This window comes from Drosophila suzukii, chromosome 2L (assembly GCF_043229965.1).
Source record: "Drosophila suzukii chromosome 2L, CBGP_Dsuzu_IsoJpt1.0, whole genome shotgun sequence".
Taxonomy (NCBI): domain Eukaryota; kingdom Metazoa; phylum Arthropoda; class Insecta; order Diptera; family Drosophilidae; genus Drosophila; species Drosophila suzukii.
Window position 1 is genome coordinate 17014401 of NC_092080.1, and position 23265 is coordinate 17037665.

General features: G+C 39.8%; 1 protein-coding gene and 1 long non-coding RNA gene across 6 annotated transcripts; one reads left to right on the forward strand and one right to left on the reverse strand.

The window, feature by feature from the left end:
* The first annotated feature begins 522 nt into the window (after positions 1-522).
* Positions 523-22991, forward strand: milt (trafficking kinesin-binding protein milt). 5 transcript variants are annotated; one of them, XM_017084263.4, is made up of 6 exons: positions 523-783; positions 4919-5221; positions 5784-5993; positions 18194-18472; positions 18617-20222; positions 20468-22991. In XM_017084263.4, the coding sequence occupies exons 2-6, from the start codon at positions 5047-5049 to the stop codon at positions 21549-21551; spliced, it is 3354 nt and encodes a 1117-aa protein (XP_016939752.2). In that variant the 5' UTR covers positions 523-783; positions 4919-5046; the 3' UTR covers positions 21552-22991. The 5 variants fall into 5 exon arrangements, with proteins under 5 accessions (XP_016939752.2, XP_016939735.3, XP_016939777.2 ...); XM_017084246.4 differs by lacking the exons at positions 523-783; positions 4919-5221; positions 5784-5993 and adding exons at positions 7862-8006; positions 11936-12925; XM_017084288.4 differs by lacking the exons at positions 523-783; positions 4919-5221; positions 5784-5993 and adding an exon at positions 15864-16005.
* LOC139353307 (uncharacterized) lies at positions 15829-18288 on the reverse strand. The gene is made up of 2 exons (XR_011604510.1): positions 18164-18288; positions 15829-16591 (listed from the first exon to the last, which is right to left on the reverse strand). It is a non-coding gene; the product is annotated as an uncharacterized lncRNA (long non-coding RNA).
* Positions 22992-23265: the final 274 nt, after the last annotated feature.

Consider the following 23265-nt stretch of genomic DNA (forward strand, 5'->3'; position numbering starts at 1 on the left):
GTGGTAGTAAGTTCCCTCCAATAGGCTTCCAGTGCAGCCCTGTAGAGCTGTAATAACCTCGATAAGACCCCTACTCTATGAACTTTTCGATTTTATCAATTGAAAAAAGAAAGTTTTTATTGCTTTGTTACTTTATTTTGCTTAAATATTTTATATTAAATAGCCTACAGTTTAGTTGCGTCAGAAATTAAAGCATGTTAGTTCAAGAAAAACCAAAACAAAAACTAGTTTGATAGCAACTTACAGTCTTCTTTTTTCATATTTTTAAAGGCAATACTTTAAAATACGTGAAACAAATATAACTAATAAGTAAGTAAATGAGAAAATAAAAAGAAATATATGGTAAATATACATTTTTAAGCATTTAAAAAGAAAAACATAATCTTATTTTTATCTACATTGGATTTTTATTTAAAAATAATTATTAAAAACTAAACAAAGTAGCGATATTAGCAACATAACAGCCACCATCGATACTATCGATATCACTATCGATGTTTCTCCCCCAGCCCTGGTTCTTGCATGTGTTGGGCAGCAGCCAATCGAAATCAGGCTAAATAAAATAAGTTAAATTCTTTGCCCATCATCGCACACAGACGGTGCGCGCTGCACTTTTTAAGACACCAAACCAATAGCAAACATTTTCCAATTACTGACGAGCGCGATGTTAAGTGCGGAATTGAGGAAAATTCCATGTGACCCCTGAATTTCGTGTGCGTGTGTGTGCTGTGAAAGCAGCGCGACGGAAAAAATGGCAAACACAAGCCAGCAACTACAACAAATGTAGGTAGCACCAACAACAACTAATAGAAGGGCCATTTGTAGGGCCAAAAATGAAATATCAATAATTGGACGCCTTGACGATAGGGTTAGTTTTTCCCTGTGAAAGCTGTGAAAATTATTATGAAATGTGAGAAGTGCGTTTGCGTTTGTGTGTGTTTTATAATTCCCTCACACACACCAGCGCACAGCTGCGCCCCCGCAAAATTTGTGTGCGTATGCGTGCGTGTGTGTTCGTTTTTGACCTCCCCCAAGTAGCATCCCCCCACCCACTGCCCCCATCAACCAGCTGATTCATGCTTCTGGTGATAAATCAATGGTTTAAGAATCATAAAAATGTATAAAAGAACCGCTTGCAACATTTAACGGTGTCGTCTAATGACCCTGCCCCATTAAGCAACAACAACAAGCGACGCGCTACTTATATAAGTGAAGAAGAAGAACCAAAAGTGTGTGTGTGCGTCTGAGTGCCAAAACAACGCAAGTTTAACAAATTGCTTGGCTTTTTGGCAAGCGTTTGAGGTTCGTCGTCGCTTGGAAATTAATTTTAGAGCATTATGCCATCCAAACGCTTGTGTTTTGGCCTGACAATTGCGCGCTCTTTACGTCTAAATAAAAAGTAGAAGAAATGAAAATTTGAAAAATGTCTTCCTGTGTGTGAGTAATAGAATGCGTGCGTGTGTGTGTGTGTATGTTTGAGAGCAGCGCAGTCACTGCGCTGCCAAACTATTACCGTTAGCCGCCGGTTTCCATTCACGATTTTCAGTTTTGTTGTTATTTCTGGCTAAATGCGAATTCCTCTCGGTTCTTCGATTTTCCACTTGTTATGCAATGCAAACTGCAGCCAAACGAACGAAACAAGAATAGAAAAACAGCGCCATTGATTTTCTGGTGTTATCATCAAGCGGCCGTATCGCTATTTTGCAGGGAAACACCTCCGATTTTGGCGTCACATGCTAAAATCTCTGCTCTTTGTGCGTCATCGTTTAAAGCTTGGTGCCAGTTGCAAATCAAAAACTCCAATTCGCGCTTATGATTTTTTTGGCCACTGAAAAAAATTCAGGTCGATATTTAAATTTTTCACATTTGTATGTCTGCTAGTAATTTCATTTTTAATTTTTGGTCTGTAAAAATTCAACAACAGAGTTGTTCATCTTTTTCCTAAAAAATTAATGCATTTCCAAATACATTTTTTGGTTTTGGGCACTAAAAAAAATTCAGGTTTTAATATTTGTTTTATAAAAATTGAACAACAGAGGTTTTCAAAATTTTTTCTTTAGAAAATAGTTCAATAAAAAAATCTTAACAATCCATTATGAGCAAGAAAAACGTATGCATGGTTTTTTAGTAAAATTCGACAATTTTATTTTTTTTATAGAATATCCCAACTATATTATTAGTTTCCATAATAAATTCAAAAAACCCGAATAAATTTTCTTATTTTTATATGTAATTCGAGTGCTGGTATCTGATCCTGCAAATGATATATGGCTATCATTATACATTTTTTTTCCGTGCAGTGTTTATTGACTAATTACACCTTTTACCACTTGTTCGCTCCGTTCGTTATTATCACCGCGGTTTTTCGTGTTTCTGAGTGCAGGCGACGCGCCTCTGAGCACGTAGTCTATCTGTTCCAAATGGTTTTGGCCATCTCTTGGGCTTTCGAGCCTGCTCTTCGAGTACTCCACATTTCCGACCTCGAAAACATCATTATGACTCGACAAAGCTCCAGACTCCACTCAAATCAGTTGAGGCCAAAAAGAAAATCAGTAACGCCTGCGCGACGCTCAACGCTCATCGTAGATAAAACATTTTTTACCGGGAACCGAAAGAGAACGTGTTATTCGAGACCTACAGTGGCTCGCAGCTTATTTCGTGCAGCTACCTAAAAAAAGTTATAGTCGTTATTTCTGCTAAACTAAGACAGATATCAGAAAAATTTAAATGCAGTATATTAATAGGGAATATTAACATGTTTATTGAACGAAAGCGATTTTCTTAATCATAAAAACAAAAAAGTTATTTAATAAAAACAAAATGTACAGGCTTTTTCCATGCCGCAGCTTATTTCGTGCAGTCGATTCTACTTAACTTAATAATTTTAATTTAAGAGCTAATATTTTGTATGTCCTCCTTTCTGGTTCAGGACAGCTTTGAGACGATTTCCCATGGAGGAAACTAACTTTTGAGTGGTTTCCACTGGAATTTTTGGCCAATCTTCCATAGGAGCAGTTTTCAGATCGTTTTTGTTCGAAATTTTCCTCTTCCTTATAGCGATGTCCAATATTTTCCATAAATTTTCGATTACAATCAAATCTGGAGACTGTGCTGGCGTTATGAAGACACGAGGGCAGTTCCAGATAAGCGAAAACTTCACATTTCCTGCTGAATGCCTCGGATCATTATCCTGGTAAAATCGAAAACGATCGCGTATGCCCAGTTTTTCAGCAGATTACAGTAAGTTCTCCTTTAAAATGTTGAGGTACATGTTGGTGTCCATGATGCCATCAATGAAAATGAGGTTGTTCACGCGACAGGCTGCCATACAGGTCGAAACCATGACGTGACCCCCGCCATGTTTGACCGTAGGTTTCAGGTGCTTATTCTCCAACTCTGTATTTGGTCGCCGCCACACAAATTGTCGTCCTTCTGAACCAAAAATGTTAAATTTTGACTCGTCAGCAAAGATACCGTCATCCCAGAACGAAATTGGTAAAAGTATGTGCTCCTTTGTAAACTTTAGCCGAGCAGCAATATTTGTCTTACAAATAAATGGATTCCTTCGTGCTACTCGACCATTAAAGTTATTATCGTGAAGTACACGACGCACCGTATCAGGACTACACTTATTGCCCATTTCGTCCTCGACCTCTGCAGCTATTTTTGGAGCCGATAGCTTGGGGTTTTCCTTAATTTTCCGGACATTACGGCGCTCTTCATGATCGTTGAAAATTTTATTTGGAGCTTTTCGGCCTTCATCTGCAATGCGGTTCTCTCGGACAAACCGTTGGATGATGTACTGTACTGTACTAGGGCTTAGGGATACCATTTCTGCAATGATCCGCTGACTTTTTCCACTTTTAAAATGTTTAAGCACAAGTTCTCGCTGCTCAATAGTTGGGCGTGGTGCCATTTCGGTAACTCCCCTGGATCTCTTTATATAAGTATAACCCAGCTCGGAAACTCATAAAATATGTATTTGTTAGTATTTAAACGATCAAATAATAATAAAATCTGCGATTTTTAGGACTAAATGTTAAATTTTTTTACTTCAAACATACTGCACGAAATAAGCTGCGGCATGGAAAAAGCCTGTACATTTTGTTTTTATTAAATTACTTTTTTGTTTTTATGATGAAGAAAATCGCTTTCGTTCAATAAACATGTTAATACTCCCTATTAATATACTGCATTTAAATTTTTCTGATATCTTTCTTAGTTTAGCAGAAATAACGACTATAACTTTTTTTAGGTTGCTGCACGAAATAAGCTGCGAGCCACTGTATATTTTGAAAGACTTGCTGGAATTTTTACTTATTTTTTTCCCAGTTGGCTGATTTGGATACACGTTTCGGACAAGAGTAAAAATAATATTTGTGACATTTAAAAATACATATCCATAGCACACAGTACACTATTTCTACACCCTGATGTTGGTCATTTGTTCCGAGATCGGGTTTATTTCGGAAAAACCAATAGTTGGAAACTATGAATGAGCTCAAAAACTAATCTTGAATACAAAGAACTCATTAAAAAGTTAAAATTGTACCGTGTGAAGGAGGCCGAATCGCGCATTTCATAAAGAAGGCCTAGCATTTCAAACAGGTGTGTGAGTGAGTGTGGGATTTTGCGACTGCCAATTTAGTAGTTGATAAATATTAGTCGAAAATCCTTTGACGTTTTGCTAATATTTATAGTATTAATAATCATTCACATTCACCCGCCGACTTTATCAGCCAGTACAAAGATAGCAAAAGTCGCGAACACATACGCTTGTTCGTTTGTTAGCAATGAACTCATACCGACGGTAAATAGCGAAAATAGAGCGGAAAAAAGTCGCTTGGCAGCTGGCTTATTAGTTTCATGTGATGGCTAGACAATTAACACAAGCCCACCTCTCCTTCTCCACTTTCAGTTGAGCAACTAACCAGACGCGCAGCAGAGGAGGAACCCCCAACCTACGAAGTGCCCACCCCCGAAACCCCAAAATCAAAAAGAAACTAATCCAAGACAATACTGCAACCCAGAGGCGATCACCATTTAATGCTATCCGCAACTCTGGGGGCCAATGGCGGCTCACAGCCGCTCAGTCCCTCCGCCCAGGCGACGCTCAGCAAGCACCTGCCGCGCCTCCAGTCGAAGCGTCTCCTCCAGCAGACGCAGTCGCAGTCGGCGGCTATCCCGAGACCACAGACCTGCGATGCCAGTTGCCTAACCGGTGAGCCAATCACTTCGTTCTCGACTACAGTCCGCCTTCCATAAGCTAGGCTCAGTGGTCAAGCCACTGTTTAAATGTGCCTTAAGAATTCGCGAAATTAATTTTGTAATGGATAACATATTGTAAAATCGATGTATCTGAATGATCGATAATGTAGTTATTTTCTATCATACACTTCGTTCTGGACTACTGTCCGTCTTTCATAAGCTAGGCTTAACCGGTCAGTGGTTAACACACTATTCGAATCAAACTAAGGAATTCGCGAAATAGATATTGTTTAACCAGGATATAGTATTGAAAAAGCGAACTGAATGATCGACAACATAGTCTATCTCGTTTATAATAAAACTATTTTTTAAATTTGTAATGTGTAATTCATCTAAATTATTAGCGGTTACACACAATGTGCATTACCACACTTGTGAACCGCAACATTTTTATTTAAATAGCGTGTTTTAATTTTTTTTTGTAAAAATCCTAGTAATGGAAGTTGGGCTGTATGTGCATTCTAAATTAATTCTCACACCACCATGCTAATCTATTCATTTGTTTTTCAACGCAGAACTGTGCAGCAGCGAGAACCTGCCCGAGGTGGAGATCTTTTCGCTGCTGGAGGAGCAGATACCCAAGTACAAGGTGCGCAACGATTTCCTCACAAACTTCTCCGGCTATGCGAATGAGGACTGGTTCGTTCCGGCCCCAGCGCTACCTATTCCGCCGGAAGGTCTGGGCCTGAGCAAGGAGCAGACAAGAGAGTGCCTCAATTATTTCCGTGAGTGTGCATTTCTTGAATATCTAAGATTAAGAAGAGGTCTGTGGAAAATCGTTGTGTTTTTCGAGGAATACTTATAAGTGACTCAATCATTTTGCGAATATGACTGAGATCATGCAAATGGCCTTGAAAAATGTAAAAGAAGACATTTCCAGGCAGTGTTTGTTATGGCTGTCTAAGGTTAAAATCAATTGTTGCATGGTAAACATTTGTAGAAAAACAAACAACAAAAACCTTATGAGCAATTGTTTATAGGTCCTCTGTGGTCCTCTGTATATTATTTATTCTATTCTCAGAAAAAGTAAGGCCTTCGTTATTGTGTCCTGCTCAATTCACCGAAAAGTAAAGTTTTTTAAGCCCTTAAAAGAACAATTTGAATAATCTCATGAGTAATACTCAAGTTACAAAAGTATTTATCTCAATGCAATTCCAAAACCAAACAGCAAAACCAAAACATTCTACGCTCTTTGTATTTACAATGTACGTAGGCCTTTAATGGGGGAAGACCAAAGCCAAATATGAATTTCCTAATATATTTGTTTTTATGACATTGGTCGGCTCTGCCTCGGCATACAATTGCCCAATTAATACGAATTTATCAGCGGAACTTGTGCCGTCAGCCTTTGAATCATATTTTGTGTGAGTTATACAATCTCTGTATACTATATTCTATATGAAATGGTATCTGTAAAGTATAGATGGTCAATTTTATTATATGTACATTCATCTTTTGAACACTTCAACAGTTTGTTTGAACTTGTCATTCTCTTGTTGTTAGAAATTTTCATGTCTTTTTATGCGTTTTTAAGCATTTTTCAAGTTGTTTATCCACTTTCACTTGGAGGCAGAACGCAATTTTCTTTTATCTACGCAAGAAAAAAAGATTAAAAATAAATTGAAAAATATACTATGTGCGAAATACGTTTTGTATCACATGCCAATGTTTTTTGTCTCCGACATTTGTGCGAATACTATGGTCAATATTTCAAAAGCTCTTTTTTCAAATGCTTAAGTTCATGTTTATTTATGATCTATGAGTTGGCGCGGTTTGGGTGATGATTTAGGTGTTTAAATAATGTATATTATGGAGGTGTCATTTGTATCGCTTTTATTTTGCCCATAGCATAATCTATATATACTATGACTATTCTTTTTTTTTTTAATATAAATACTTTGTTGTTTAATCCTTTTAACATTATACCATTTAAATGATTTTTTAAAGCAACTTCATTGGGTAATAATAATAGCACAACTGCAATACCATTTGTGTGACAATGTTGATCATTTTGAAATGTATTTTAAAAAAATTTAACAGAATTTTCAGCATTTTATGAAATGTTGAAATAGACAACTATTTTGAGTGTTGTCGAATTACGAAATTGGAAAACTTCAAGTATTGTTAAAAAATCGCCTAAAACCTCTAACTTTTTTCAACCAGTAAACAATGGGTTATATGTATATAAACAAGGCCCCATTGTATTTAAAAAAAAACTCTCAACTTCATGTAAATTTAATTACCTCAACAGTGTTATATTTAATAGACTGTTGCTCGTTAAATACACAATAGGCCAACATATAATAGAATGAATTATCATAGTTACGAGTTCATTTGAAGTAAGAGTTCAATTTTGATTTCACAAAAAAAAGCGCGCCAACTAATCAAACATAGATTTATCGACTTCCCGCCCGAATTCCAACACTTGTTGCTTCAAACAGTGTTGTAAGCCGTCACAATGCCTGTTTCTGCCACTCACACAGGACGGCTGCCACATGACAGCCCCACAAAACGAAACAGCTGATTGGGGCCCGGCTGGCGATCTGGCAACACTGTGCGTGCTTTTGTCATTTTGCTTTTCGATTTTGTTGGCCGTTTGAAATCGGTGGGGAAAGGGAAAAGTAATGCTGCTCCGCGTGCTTGTGTGTGCTGTGCATTATTTCAAATGTCTTAGCGCCGTCGCCGCCGCGAAATAAATACGTAAACTAAAGCAAACCGTGTGTGCCAAAACGAAAATTGTAAGGCGGTGTCCGCTCTTATTTGTAATAAGTGCAAAGCAAAAAAAAAATATAACGAAAAATTGGCAGTGAAATTGTGCGTGCTGGCATATTTATGCCAAAAATACTCGAGAAATGTGTGTGCTATGAGTGTGCCAAATAAAAGCAAAAAGCCAAGCGCACTGGCGAAAAAATCATTAACGCAAAATTATTAATAATCCCCATAGACGGGCTGTGTGTGTGTTCTTGTGCCAAAAAGTATTTGGAATTTCTCCAAGTGCTTCTTGTTCGTGCCGTCATTACGAATTGAATTTATTTTTAGGACAACTATTGTGAGTGTGTGTGTGTGCGAGTGCTAAACTTTTTCTTCTTTTTTGTGAATTATGAAGAGCAAAACGCTGGCTGTTGTAAACATTTAAAGGGAGCGCGCTTGTTTAATGAATGATGGTATAGCTATATGTGTATTATTGGGTGTAGGCCATGGGCAATGCTTGTTTTCTGTCGGCTTAATTTGTTCATGGGCTTCTCAACTTGCAGTTGTTGTTTCTGCTTTCGTTTCTGTCACATTCCCTCTCTTTACATAATCGTTTTTCCATGCCGTCTGTCGGTTTTGTTCCGCTGATAAGGAGCGCTTTTAATTCTATATGGGCTCTCTATCGGAATTTCCTCTCTATCCGCTATCTCTGTCTCGGATCGACAGTCCGTCTCGCTCATTCCAATCCAGCCAGCTGTTTGTCCATGTTTGTTTGCCTTGGGTGTGCTTATATATGTTTATATACATATGTGCGTATTGGTGGGTAATTTACCATTTACCGCTACACGAATTCCCGTCTTCCAGTTCTTTGAGTGCAGCCGGTTTACAGTGATCCCTGGGCAAACAGATATTCCTTTCTTCCTCTCATGCTAGTTTTTAATTCCCTCCTAAAAAATATGATAAACAAATCAAAGGTCAGAATGGACAAACCATCCATATGGAAGTGATCAATTTAATGCGTAATCTCTTTCTTTGACACGATGGGAATTTTGTTTTAAGTACAGTAATACTTCTGTCATGTCACGTCAATGGAAATAATTGTCGTTTTTGACCGACATTTCTCTATGGGGCTACAAATATTTTTTTTTTTTTTGCAAAAAACTTTGTTTGATCTATTAAATAAAATACAATCATATTAACATTAATATAATCATCTGAATTTTGGAATCTTAAAAAAAAATTTCCTAAAATGTTAATGAAAATTATCTCAAAATAAACAAGAATTGCCTATTGGTTAATAAAGCACATACTTACCATTTTGCAGTTTTTGGATATGAGAACTTACATTTATTTAGACCACCTAAAATCAGAGTTGTGATTGTTTAGATAGGTATATACATACATATATATGCAGTCTAACAAATCTTGAATTAGTCACACTTTTTAATTTCCCAATCTTCACCTCGCCTTTTATAAAGTAAGTGATTAATAAATATGAATCATAAACCAATGGAATTTAACTGTTCTTATAAAGCCAGCTAGAACTGTACTTTATTGGCTTGGCTTCTTGATCGATTACCATTATCATTTCCCCGTGGCTCTTCCGCATCAATCAACGGTTTATCTGTCTAGCTAAAGAACGCGTTCCGTTAACTCATCAAGTGCTTTCCGCTGAAAACTAACCGCAAACTATATGTATTATTATATGTGGTACAAATGGCATTTGAGCTATGGGGCACGTTAAGTGGACGGCCATAATCTCTTTGGCAATTGTACTTTTATTGGTGCTAAGCTTCTGCCGAACCAAATGGTGTCATGTTCGTGGGTCTTACCAACTGGGCCACCGAAAAAAGCGGCTTATGTCCGACTGACCATGCTGCCTTTTTTTTTCTATGTATCTATTTTAGCAAACAATTGCCTGAGATGGTTTACATTTTGTGACATACTTTCATTGCGTCATTTCGCAAACACTGCACCTGCAGGCATTCGTCAAATCCGTCTGTTTTTCCTCTACCTCCGGCTCTTTTTCATTTTTCCCCCTGTGTCACTGGCCTATTGAGTAGGACATTCACATGGCCGGCATTAATTGGTGCAAGAAAATGTGGCTCAAAGCATTTTCCGCCGTAATAACCATATGATACAATAATTAGCTTGGCTATCAATCACTCGCATATCAATTGCAGCGGACATCGAACTTCCTTGACTTTGCTGTTACCTACATTTACTGATCATGGGTTGTACGAAGACTAATTGGAATTTGGATACTCATAATTCAGATTTAAGTACACTAAAAGCTCAAAAAGACCGCTCGGGTGTCGGTTAATGTGAGATGAATCAATTACACATTTTCTCAGATTTCATTTTACAGAGCTACATGTAAATATTTGTTATTATATGAATGCATTTCTCATATTTATAGTAGATTTTCTTGATCCTGAGTTTTAAGGTCGTATAAACCAGCTAAGCTTTTAGTTTCCAAGTGTAAAGTATGGGACGTGGCTCATCTTGTAGTGACCATAAAAATATGCTTAAATGCACCAAACTTTTGCCAATAATTAATTACGAACAGCATTTGTGAAAGTTGATGTGAACCAAATACATCATAAAAACTGCAAAATAAAACATGCCAAATAACAACAGAGTTTGTCTAATGTTACTGCTGCCGTTTTCGTTTCATTTTCGCGTGTACGAATTGATTGGCCTTTTTCGGATGTTTTGCCTGCTTTTCCCTCAGCTATTTATTCAGGTGTCTTTACGTAATTACCCTGCGGCACTTGAATGCCCCACCGATCATTTGCTTTTTGATTTTTTCCCATTTCATTTCATATTTTTATTCAATCAACCAATCATATTGTGGATTCTTTAAGCTCGTTTTGTCATATGCCATGGGGTCTATTAATGTGATTTATTTGTGGGCTCTGTTCGATCGTATAGAGTATTATAATAAAGTTGGGAAACGTGACTCATAAGTGCATACGCTTTTTGCATGTCGATGAACTTGCAAAATAAACCGCGACTGAAATGAGGTTTTTACGCAAAGCACATTGCCGCTTTCAACTGCAAGGGATAAAAAATACTGATTAAAAACTGAAAAACGGTGACTCGGATCGGTTGAATCATCTGATCATCTTGGGTTTCAAGATTTTTTGTTTGTTTGTTCGACTAGCCAGCTTTATGTTGGTCATCTTATGTTGGCCTAGCCGTTCATTTGGCACAACCGTTAGTATCTTGTATCTAGCTCGCCAGTTATTATCTCAGTTGGGTTCAGCTCAATTTTCTTTCACTTTGCCTGGGCGGCCATATAAATTATGATCGAACGGCTATTGAGAGCGTGAATGAATGGACCAGCTTCTTCTTGGGATGTGTGCACCTTTTTTCCGCTCCAGCAGGCGGCGGATGCATTCTGAAGTAACCCACGCTTTTTACTACCTGATTCTGGAGTTACGGGTTCTGGACTTTATGAGTTTTCCCAGCAGCAGAGACCTACGTGATCTTGACCATGCTACATGCTGCAAACTGCCTACAGAGCAGCTCCCATCTCATTCCGACGAGCAAGGCTATACATAACTAATTTGTAAAACTTGTTTGCGCCCAACTTTCCTTGGCTAGTGGTAGCCACTAAATTTCCACGATGCCCACAATCTGTCCACTCTTCTCCTGGGCGCTGCAGTGTGAAGTCGTCGCAGTTTTGAAATATTTGTGATTTATTTTTTTCGTCTAGCATTGTATGTAAATGTTGGGATTTATATGCGCACACTAAAATTTGCCATTGTTAATTTTTTTTGGAAATGAGGCAAACACCTTCCGCAGATTGCCAACTTGCTTAATAATAATACAAAAAGGCCACCGTTAGTTCGAAAGGCAGGCCAAAATAGCCCATCAATAATTGCAATTCCGGTCGTAAAGATAAAGAATCGTGGGGAAATGTGCTGCGCAGTATTCTAACGAAATATACATAAATTCACAATCTTTATAGGCACTATAACTAAACCCCAGCCAAATTCCTGAAAGGCAGTTGCATAAATAAAACTTACAAATTTCCTGTTATAAGTTAAATGTTTGAGTGTTAATAAAGAAAAAATTGTTAAAATCGTAAACTAAAGAATTCGCGTTAAAGCAACGAAACAATGTTCGTACAGCAAAATGCCAGTTTTTAACAGTGCAACGCGAAGTAAACCCAATCAACAAGAATCTGCAGAGGCACATTATCCCATCAGAAAGCTGGAGGCCCTGCCCATAATAGTGGAGCATGAGGCGGATGATTATGGGCAAACCTTCGAGAATGGCAGCCAGCTTAATAGCACCTTTACTCGTGATGTGGATGGAGAAACCTCGCTGATCTTGAGCAAGTCGAGCAGTTCCCTGTGCTCCAATGCTTCGGATGATTCCCTGAATACTACCACTCTGATCACCTGCAAGCCTTCCAACTCGAGCAAACACTTTGAGAACACCTACAAGCTGCTGGGTCAGCACTTGGATACCAATTGCCAGCGATCGGCGGATAAATTGCAGCAGCTAAATGAATCTGGCAGTGATTTCGACTTCGACAGCATATCCTCCAGCTGTTCCTCGATGTCGGCGATTGTCAACGGGATAGAACCGCCGCCCACGCGTCTGGAACTCGAACTGGAGGCGGTGGATCGGATGCGGTGCATTGTGCAGCAGATGAAGTCAGGGCCAAAGTCCATGGATGCACCGCAACTGCTGGGCGGTTCGGCTCCTCTTTTGGCCCTGCTTCACGATTTCGCCTCCAAGGGACAGCGAAAGGCGGGCGAGATGATGGGCGGCAGTGTTCCTGGTACTCCGGTCCCAAGTCCAATCACCGGTCCCCTGGAGGCACCGCACTTCGAGTTGCCCCCGGAGCTACTGCAGGCAGCCAGCAGCTGGGAACTCATGTACTACGCCTCCAAGAATGTCGATGGCAAGAACTGCCTGAAGGTGGTGCGCAGTCTGCTGACGAACAAGGGTAAGAATGAGGTCTTGACTAGATCATGTCATATTGGATTGGGTTGGGTCCTTCACTGATAAATAAATCGGATTTAGTATGTGTATTATAAACAAAAGTATCCAAATATTTATTAGAAAACATTTTAAATTGATTGATTTAGTTGGAAAATACTTTTATAATCGTATTTATTATGGTAGGTGAAAAAATACAAAAACATTCTATAGAAAACGCTTTAAAATTATTAATTTAGTTGGAAAATACTTTGGAAAAAGGGTGGAAAATGTTGGATAAGATGACCGTCTTGTTTATTTGGGCATTTAACCATTTTTTTAATTAATAAAATGTTCTAATTAATGAAAAAAATCAAAAAATATTTGAAATCGATTTTCATCAATGCGAAAATATTTAAATTGAAACATGAAATTTATGAAGCTAGTTATTATAATCAAAATCTTCGATTTAAATTGTCAATCGGTCTTCACTGTTGCAATACGTTTATGTAACATCAATAAAACTATAATCCATTACTCTTAATTGCAAAAGAGATAAAAAAGATCTCTAGTGGATAATTCAGTGAAAATATGAGTTAAAGTGCTTAAAATTCAATTGAAAGTGTGCCTTATACATAGGTAATTGATTACTATTTGCTAGTATTGTTTTATTAGAAATCATAATAAACTTTTTATCTGAATAAAAATTGTAGTCTTATCATGTTTATCATGTTTATCTTAAGGTCATCGCTTTAAACTCTTAGCAATGATATCAATAAAGCATTATCAATGTACTTACAGCTAAACATGGTATTAAAGAGATAGCCATTGTTATTAAAGCGTTTTGGCTTTATGGCCTTATATTTCTGTACTTTCCTTACCTTTCGCCGAAGTGCAGGCCTTATTTTGGGCTTATCTTATCGAAAGGCCTTTATATTTTTCCAATTAATGAGTGCTGTTTCCCTGCCTATTTGAGTTCTTTTGTTATGGACGACGTGGGGGCAAACACGACAGCCATTTTTACACATATAGGCTTGAGCAAATTCTTTTTTTACTTATTTATTTTCTTCTATTTTCACTTGGCGTTATTTAGACTTTGTATTTGTTTTCGATACCATATACTATATTGATCGTGCCGACTTGTTATTAGAGCCCTGACTGCCATGTTGATATTTGCACAACTTATGATGGCTTTTTGTACCCGCCTATAATCGTCTATAGACGATTTTAGCAGGTTCATTAGGAAAAAAAACTATTAAGTTTGAGGGACGTACGGGAAGAATGCGAAAAGCACATGATCTCATCTTGTGCCTGGGTTTCGGGTACTTTATTGCTAGGGCCGCCACTTATCTACGCAAGTTTGTATTAATTATATTTTTTGAATGTAGAGAGTAGCTTTCGTTCTGCGCTTATCATTTGTTTGCCAGACACACACTATCTTGGCCAATTGATTGCGGAAAAAGCTCTAGTCATTTATTGCCATTAATGCAGGCACAACCACATGACATTATTGTCTTGAAATCATCACTGAAGTTCTATTAGCGTAAAGCTGCCAAAAACCCATTAAGAAACGTTTTATGACTTGCACGTAATACAGTTTCTCTGGATCTTAAAAAGTCACCGAGAAGTATTATAAACTACTGATGCCCTTATAAGAAATTTAATGTACGAAAATGAATCACGATTCCAAAAGTAAAGGTTGATATGTTATCAATTGAAATAAAGATAATTTAAAATAGTTACAGGTAGTATTTTAAATTTCATTATACGGATATTAGTACTATTTTAGGGATACAAGTACTTAACAGTTTGCATATATTAATCATTATTTTATAGTGCATATAAAATAATCTGATAACAGATCATGTTTCCAAAAGTAAAGCTTGATTTGTTATTAATTTAAATAATAAATAATAACAACAATACTTTATATTACATTATAAGAAAAATAGTACTATTAACGGGTTACATATATTATTTATTATTTTATAGGGTATATAAAATAATCTAGTAACAACAGACGTACATATGGTAATGAGTTTTCTTAAAATTTTTATGACCGACTGGCATGTGTTGTAAATCTTTGAGTGGGCCATTAGTTGGTTCACAAACTCTCTAACTAGATGCTTAATTTTTAGAGCGCTACCTATCGCTGATCCTATCGCATTTCATTCTGTGCCAAAGCATTTTGTAATTCGTGGAATTTCGTCTGCGAGGTACGCGGAAAATTACCCGTGTAGTTTTTCGCGCCCTAACCATGAATGGGATTAGGATTATCCGGAAAATGGTTCCGGTTTTAGTTGGAGTTTTCTGGTGTCTTGCTGTTTACCTGCGAAATAGTAAATATGATATATTGCGAGTAAAAACAAACAATTGGCAAACGGCTTCGCCTTCGTTTATCCGCTTCATTTGCATCCAAAGTTTCGAGTGTCACCTGAGTAGTAATGTCTTCATATTTTACAGGGTATACATTAAAAAATATTTTTTTCTAATTATTTTATAAGACGTATAATTATTTGTGTAAATTTTATTTTTGTTCAATTTTATATTCCTTATTGAAGGAACCATAAAGAGTCCTAATTAAGAAAAAAATAGTGAAACTGAGGACACGCTTTTCCTAACACTGCCAAAATGTTTCTCGTTCTTATAAGCTACAGCATACATTTTTAAAATAAATTAAAATTGTTTTTGTAATGTCTATTTTTAAAATGTTTGAAGGTAATTTAGAACTTCAAAACTATATAAATAGTGAATATTTTATGAGTACTGTTACACAGTATCAAATAGACGACCCCCTTACAGCACTCACCTTTACCTTTTATTGGGCTGGCAATGCTGTCCCTCTCTCTCTCGCTCTCTTTTACTTGCTCTCCCCAATGTGGATTTCATGGTGGTGGATGAGTGGACTCCAATTCCTATACAACAAACGAATTTCATTCACTCTTGGCTTCCACGCCTCGCGTTTTGTCATTCTCTCGAGTATCTGCAATCTGTAAATTACACAATTTGTGCAAAATTCAAACGGCAAAGTGAAGAAAATTGTGCCAAACAATTTGCCAAAGTCAAGGAGTCGGGATCCCAAATAGTTCGTATGCAGTTAAAGATGAAGTGAGCAATTCGAAACGTTTGCAAAATGCAAAAAGAATAAAAGAAAAAACAACACGCAAAAGGCGTAAGAAGAAGAAACTGTATTTGTGTGTGTGTCTGTACCGTCACGAGTTTGGAGCGCAGTTTTTCGTCTTCTTCTTGCCATCTAGATTTGAAGTTTTCGCGTTATATAGTTTTTGTTGATTTCTTTTCATTGTGTGTGGTTAATGTCTCTAACCTTTGGACTTTTGAACTGCCATTATATTGTTGTACATATATTGCAAAGTGAAGTGAAGTGAAACGCAGAAATCTTTGGAAACATGTGAGTTTTTCGAGTTGTGTTTTAGCATAGCAATTTCCCTTTTAGAATTCCCAGCTGTGGCTGTAAATATTGCCATTTCCAATTCCCTTTCACTGGAAATGCTGCCTGGGAAAACGCCTTTTACTTTAAGTGATGCTGCAGTTGTTGTTGTCGTTTCTATTGTTGTTGCTGCTGCCTGCGCTGCCGGTCCTCCTCAGTCGACGCCGACGTCTCAGCTGTCATTTGAGTGTGAGCGTTTGGCCGAGCAAGAAGTTCCACTTCCAGTTTCCAAGCTGCGCTCATGGGCTAAAAATAAAAATAAAAACAAAAACCGAAAAGATAACATTGAGCAGTCAAGCGAGGTTTTATATATATATATATATATATATATATATAAACGGTTTTTTTTGACTAAGCGAAATCTTTGAAATAAATTAACGAGCGCCAAGTGATTTTGCGCATGCTCCGCGTTCTGTGGGTGGTAAAAAAAAGAGAGCAAAAAACGTGAGAGAGGAGAGAGGGCCACCACGATGACAGTTATTCATTTTCTCTTGTGACTCTGGACAATTCGCATTAATTTAGCAATTAGTTTTAATGTTTACATTCACCGACCATCAAGGCAATTGAAAAACACAAAAAAACAACAAAATCATGTGACGACCTCCCAAAAAGAAGGGGTAGAAATACACAGAGAAACAAAAAAAAACGAAAACGAAAACACCCCAAACAAACCAAAAGTGCCTAGACGACAGACGGAATTTGTAAAATGCTTTAAAAATTACATAATACAAATCGAAGAGGAAATAGCTCAAGCCAAAGCAATTTAAATTTAAATGTAATTCAAGAATGCCGAGTGACTAAGAAAAGAATTTGCCATAGAAAAAAAGGAAGGAAGAGAAGACAACAAAGGCAAGATGACGCACGTAAACAATGGGGAAAAGGAAAAGGAGATGGAAGTGGAAGTGGAGCCAGTGAGAGAGCGAGAGAGGGAGAGGGAGACTGCTGCCGGCAGCGGGGTCCATCATCGATTTTTAGCCAGTGCATCAGAGCGAGACGGCAATAGGGATTATGCATTGGAAGCTGCAGCGGCTTCTACTTCTTCTGCTGTTGCACCAACAACAACCACAACGATAACCACCAACTTGGAAGACTTGGCCTTTGAGGCATGCCAAAATTGGTCGGAGTTGCACCAAGACTTCTTCATCACGGACGATGAACTTGAGTACGATGACGAACTCCTCTCGTTGGGGAGCAGCAGCAGCATTGGCAACATTTGCCACATTGCAGCAGCGGCAACTGCAGCAGAGGGTTTGATAACGGGAGAGCAACAGAACGAGCAGCTGCTAATGGAAGGTGCTTAAAAATGTTAACTGTTAAATCGACAAGTCCAGTCCTTGGAGCCTATGGAGCATTTTCCAACACTATCTTAAAGTCAAATCCTGACAGTTACTCTAAACTATATAAAAAAAATTATACTACATTTCATACACTGTAAAATGTTTAAATAGCTGGTACTTATAGAAAGCAATATAATTTTCATAAATTTTCCGGTTTTAAATTGGAAAAAACTTAGAAATCTTGTATTTAAAAGATTTTAGAAAGTTTCCATGAGGTATTTTGTGCTCCTACTAAGAAATACTTATTTTGGGCACCAGTGGGTTTGAACACTTAATACCTTACATTTCATATCAGTACTATTCTAAATTGTTAAGTTAAAACTTTTAAATCGACGAATTTAGTTCTTAAACCGTTCTCCTTTTGAAACACAGTCAAACTGAACCTGCCAAACAAATTCAAGTTTTGTTTTTGTTACGAAAATTAATCAAATTACATACTTTTCCACATTTATAACATCAACTAAGCTGCGTTAAGACTTACACAAATATTTGCTTTTCATATATTTTATAGTTCTATGCGGCAACCGCGTTAGCCAGATGACTCGGGCGTACGATGACATTGAGGCCGTGACGCGACTGCTGGAGGAGAAGGAGAAGGACCTGGAGCTGACTGTGCAGATCGGAAAGGAGCTGCTCACCCAGAACAATGCCCTCGAGGCCCGGGTCGCTGATTTGGAGACCGATCTCAAGGCCTCCAACGACGATCGCGCCCAGCTTGTCCACGAACTGCACAAGAAGAACGAGCTTATCTCGGTGCTTACCAACGATGCAGACGATGGCACAGATACTGGTGAGTTATTTTTTTAATTTAAGATGATATCAACCTAAGTGCTAAGAATGTATTGTAGGTTTTAGATTGGTTTCCTTACTTTCTAATAGGCAGATAGCTGTTAGCATATTAGTGCTAACCATTGTTTAATTTGTATTTTCACAGACACTCCCACCATGTCGAAGTCCATAACCCTGGACCTGCTGCAGCGCAAGGTAAACACTCTGATCGACGAGAATAAGTCACTCAAGTGCGAGGCCACCCAATTGGCCCACCAGACGGACGAGGTGGAGGAGCATGAGCGCCAGCTGATGGCCGATATCAGTGCCCAGTTGAACGATGCCAATTCGCAGTACGACAACCTCAGTCTGGAGTTGGAGCGGCAACGGGAGGAGAACCGACTGCAGCACGAGCAGATCGTGAGCCTGACAGCTCGCCTGGCGGAGGCGGAGATGCGGCTGCACCAACTGACGCAAGACAACGACGAGCACCTGTCCCTGCTGCACGTGACCAAGGAGAACCAAAATGCCTTGGCTCTGGAGCTGGTGGAGTTCAAACAACGCTACGAAGAGGTGCTCGCCCTGCTGCACTCGGCCCAGGATCAGCTTAAGCAGCAGCGTAAGCGGTCTCAACCGATGGCTAGAAGCTCCTTCCTCGGTGGCCTGGGCACAAGTGGTGCAGGCGTTGGAGGTGGTCTCTTCCAGCCGGATTCGCTGCACTTCGAGCTGATGGAGTCGTCGCAGTACTCAGAGAATAGCCTGGACTCTGGCATATCCGGCGACAGCCAACGATCTGCGGACCGCATTAATCGCATGATGATGAACATGCCGTCCGGCGGCATGAGTACATCGGCCATGGGCGGCAGCATCTACGCAGGAGCTGGCAACGTGCCTCCGTACAAGCGGGTGTTCGACACGGTGCGATGTGCCGGCAAGAGCGGCAACTACATGGACAGCGGCAACGTGTCGATGACCCAACTGGGCGCCATGTCGATGAGCAGCACCTCGGGGCCGCGCATGGCTTCGATGGCGTATCCAGCGGGCTCATACTATCGTGGCGGTAGCAGTCAATCGCTGGGCGTTAAAACTCTGTCCAGCGAGAGTCTCAACTCCCAGTCAGATGACGGTTATCCAGCCCAGCCCTCTGGTGTGCCAGGAGCGCCCGGCGCCAAGGAGCTGGAGGCGGCACTCAAGAGGCTGACGCCGGCGGAGGTATTGGCCCGCCGTGCTATGCTGTCTTATGCGCCGGCTGGAACCTATAACTATGATGAACCCATGACTCATGGAGCAGGAAAAGACCGCAACTCTGACCTCCCATTGGGTGTGCGCACGCCGGACAGTATCATGTCCACCGGCTCCTCTGGAATGTCGGGCTCTACGAATCACATGTCCGCCTCGATGACGCACCAATGGCGCTTGCCCGAGAAACTGCAGATCATCAAACCGATGGAGGGATCACAGACGTTGCACCATTGGTCGCGTCTGGCCACGCCCACACTCAGTGGACTGCTGGACGAGCGTCCCGGCGTTACGATTCGCGGTGGACGTGGGCTAGACGACCTCGGCATGCAGATCTACACGCTCTCGGACGTCGAGGAGGACGTTAGCGATGAGCTGCCCGGCAAACAGTTCGAAGCGCCGGGCTGCACGTTCACCTACACCAACAGCATGGTTATGCATCCGGACGATGGCTTTGTTAACGATCTGTCGTTCCTGTCGCAGTCGCAGATGTCCTCGCGAATGGCCTCCACATCGACATCGAGACAACCCAGGTAATTGACAAATATATTCTTATATATATTCTATCTGACAGATTACGCAACCATTTTCCTTGTCACAAAGTTTTTCGACTATATTGTGGACATTCCTGGAACTAGTTTAACACATTCAAAAGTAATCTTTTGATAAAAATACTTTACGAATTTAACTTCATTCCTTTTCTTTTTGCTTTCAATTACTTGCTTTTTAAAATTTGTTGAATCACAATTTAATAATACTTTGTTTTCTGCCCCTTTAGTTGTCCCGCCACGCCCCGCGCTGGACTCTCGCGCAAAAACTCCTGCTCCACATTTTCGGTGAACCTCGGACTCGCCGGGATGCTGAATGAGAGGGGTATCAAGGCGGTTACGCCCAGTGCCCTCAACACGCCCGCCGGTCCAAACTTCTCGCCCACGGTGACGCCATGCAACAGCCCGGAGGGATCGCCTCCTCGCGCCCAGTCGCCTGAGCCGCTCTTTGGACTGCTCTCGTCGGGTGCGGATCTAATTCGTCGTAAGATCGTCGGCGATCAGCACCAGCAGCAGCAACATAAGCAACGGAGCAGCCTCAGCAAGCAGCAGCAGCAAAAGATCATGCTGTCGCACCTGGAGAGACGGGCACTGCGATCGTTGAACCTAATCGAGAAGGTGGAGAGCATTGGACTGGAGAATATAATAAGCGCACAGAGAGGCCTTGGCTCGGGTATTGCGAACCGCAGTAGTTCGCCGCTGAGCAGTGGCAGCCTGCAGAGTCTGCACACCAGCACCAACAGCATTGTGGACGACATACACTTTGATCGGGCTCAAATCAAGGGTGTGCTGCATCGAGGCTTAAAGTCGCCCACGCCCGCTGGAGCATCAACTTCGGCAGCAGCCGCCGTAGCTTTGTCGACGAGCAGCAGCACCAGCGCTTACAACAGCGATGATAGCGACGACCAGGGTTTAGTGATGAAAAGCAAGCCATCAAAGGGCGCGACACCCAAAACCACAACAGCAGCACAACAAAGTCAGCCAACTTCTGGATCGAGTGCACCGACGACGACAACGTCCAACGGCACGGCCAGCGAAACGCGGTTGAAGCAGATGCAGCGCCAGAAATCGCGGAGGCAGCTGAAGAACGGCATGGCCAGCCAGAGACCCGATCTGGGCACAATTTCTGGAGGCGGCGGTCGGGTGCGCCCCGATCTGGGAAAAGTTGCCGACAGCGGCAGCAGCAAGCTGAGCACCAAGCGACATGAGGCAAAGGCAGCGGAGGAGGAGGAGGCGGCACCACAGAGCATCACACAGGCGTTTGTGGGTTCAGTTAGTTCCTTGCTTTTCGGCCGCAAGGGCGGTTGGCTGTAAAGCAGATAGCCAATCATTCACAATCTTATTCTAACGCTTGCTGGACTATAGTTTACTTTTAAAGGAATGAAAGGATGCCTTTTGCGAGTTAAATAATATTTTTTTAAGCACAACGCGGGAACGAGTTGATTGACGAAACGCAATGTAATCGTGGGAACGTTCAGTTTCATTTTTTTGTTTAATGCCCCGCATAATGCCTGTCAGCGCCACCTTAAGCAACACTGGAAGAAGGTTTTAGTGTTTGTAGCTGTGATTTGTAAATACATATAGAGAAATGTTTAAATTTAGTAGTTATTAATCGAGTACTTCGCATATTATTATTATTTTGCTTCAACTGACGGCGGCAATTTAAGAACCAAACGATGGCCAGTTCGTTGAACACCGAGTTCCAAAGCAGCTATTTTTAGTTTAAACTACATTTTGCCAATTTTGTATTTATTTTTCCTGTGTTTATTACCACGTAAACGAAAACGAAACCATGTATACATTTATTTTTTATGATTTCCCTGTGTATAGGGTCAAAGCTGGTGCAAAGTTGTATATAGAAAGAACAAACATAAGAGAGAGATCAATCTGTAACTTGAATGTGGTTAAGTAAGGAGGTACATATATATATATTTTTTTACACGCGTATATAGTTTGCGTTTTTTGCTTTCCACACAAGAGACGTGCTCCGTAGACCCTCCCAATACTGTATCACAAAGATCATAACTCAAAATGCTATTGCTTTGACTTAATTCTTATTTCGGTGCTTGGCGCACTACCAAACGAAAATACATAAACTATAGCGAGAAACGATTATTTTTCTAGTCCTATCCTGGGTCGGTGCTCCCTTGGCTATGCGGGAACTGTGAGCATAGCTTCAAGGCAGAGCGCCCACAACTCGAAACACAAGAACTTAAGATCACTGAACAAATGTTTGAAATTATGCGTATTAATAGAATCGTTTATGAGAAACGGCATCCAAGAACCAGTAATACGATGGCTGTTTATTAGCAAAGCACACTGATGGCCAATCAAGCAGTAGCATAACACGGACACATGTTATCCAAACACTTGCGAACACCACTCTAGCTCGCAGTCATAGTCTATTAACAGGATTCTCAAAATCTGAAGTGTAAAATTGAAGACACATACTTTTGTTATTTGACTTTGAACGGTTTTAATTTAAAGAACGAAAATATCATGGATTAAGCAAATATCGATTAAGATCAAGAAGTAACATATGTTAATTGGAGTTGTACGCGTTTTTCGAGGATTTGTGTTTAATAGCATTTCAACTGAGGAGTTGGCATTACAAGCTAATCGAGTGCGTGCCCAAAAACGTAAATTATACAAAAATTTGGAATACAGAACAGATTGTAAAAGTTATTAGTTTTAATTACCAATATATTTATTTATATCTGCAAATAAAGAGAACATCGTTAAATACAAATCGAACTTAAGAGTTTTCTTTGGCATTGGGATACTAAGTCTGAGTATGCGAATTCAGAGAAATTACGAGTTATTCGGTATTGCAAATGGTCATATGACACTTGCTTACCTTTTATCACTATGAATATGTATACAACGTACTACAGATTTTAAATAAAAGCCGTTTAAATAAAATTTGCAGAAATGGCTTCTGGAACAAGTCCCCCTGAAAAGATAATCTAATTTGGTCCTTCTTTTTTATGAAAATAACCTTTCCAACTAAAGACGCAAAGAAGCAACA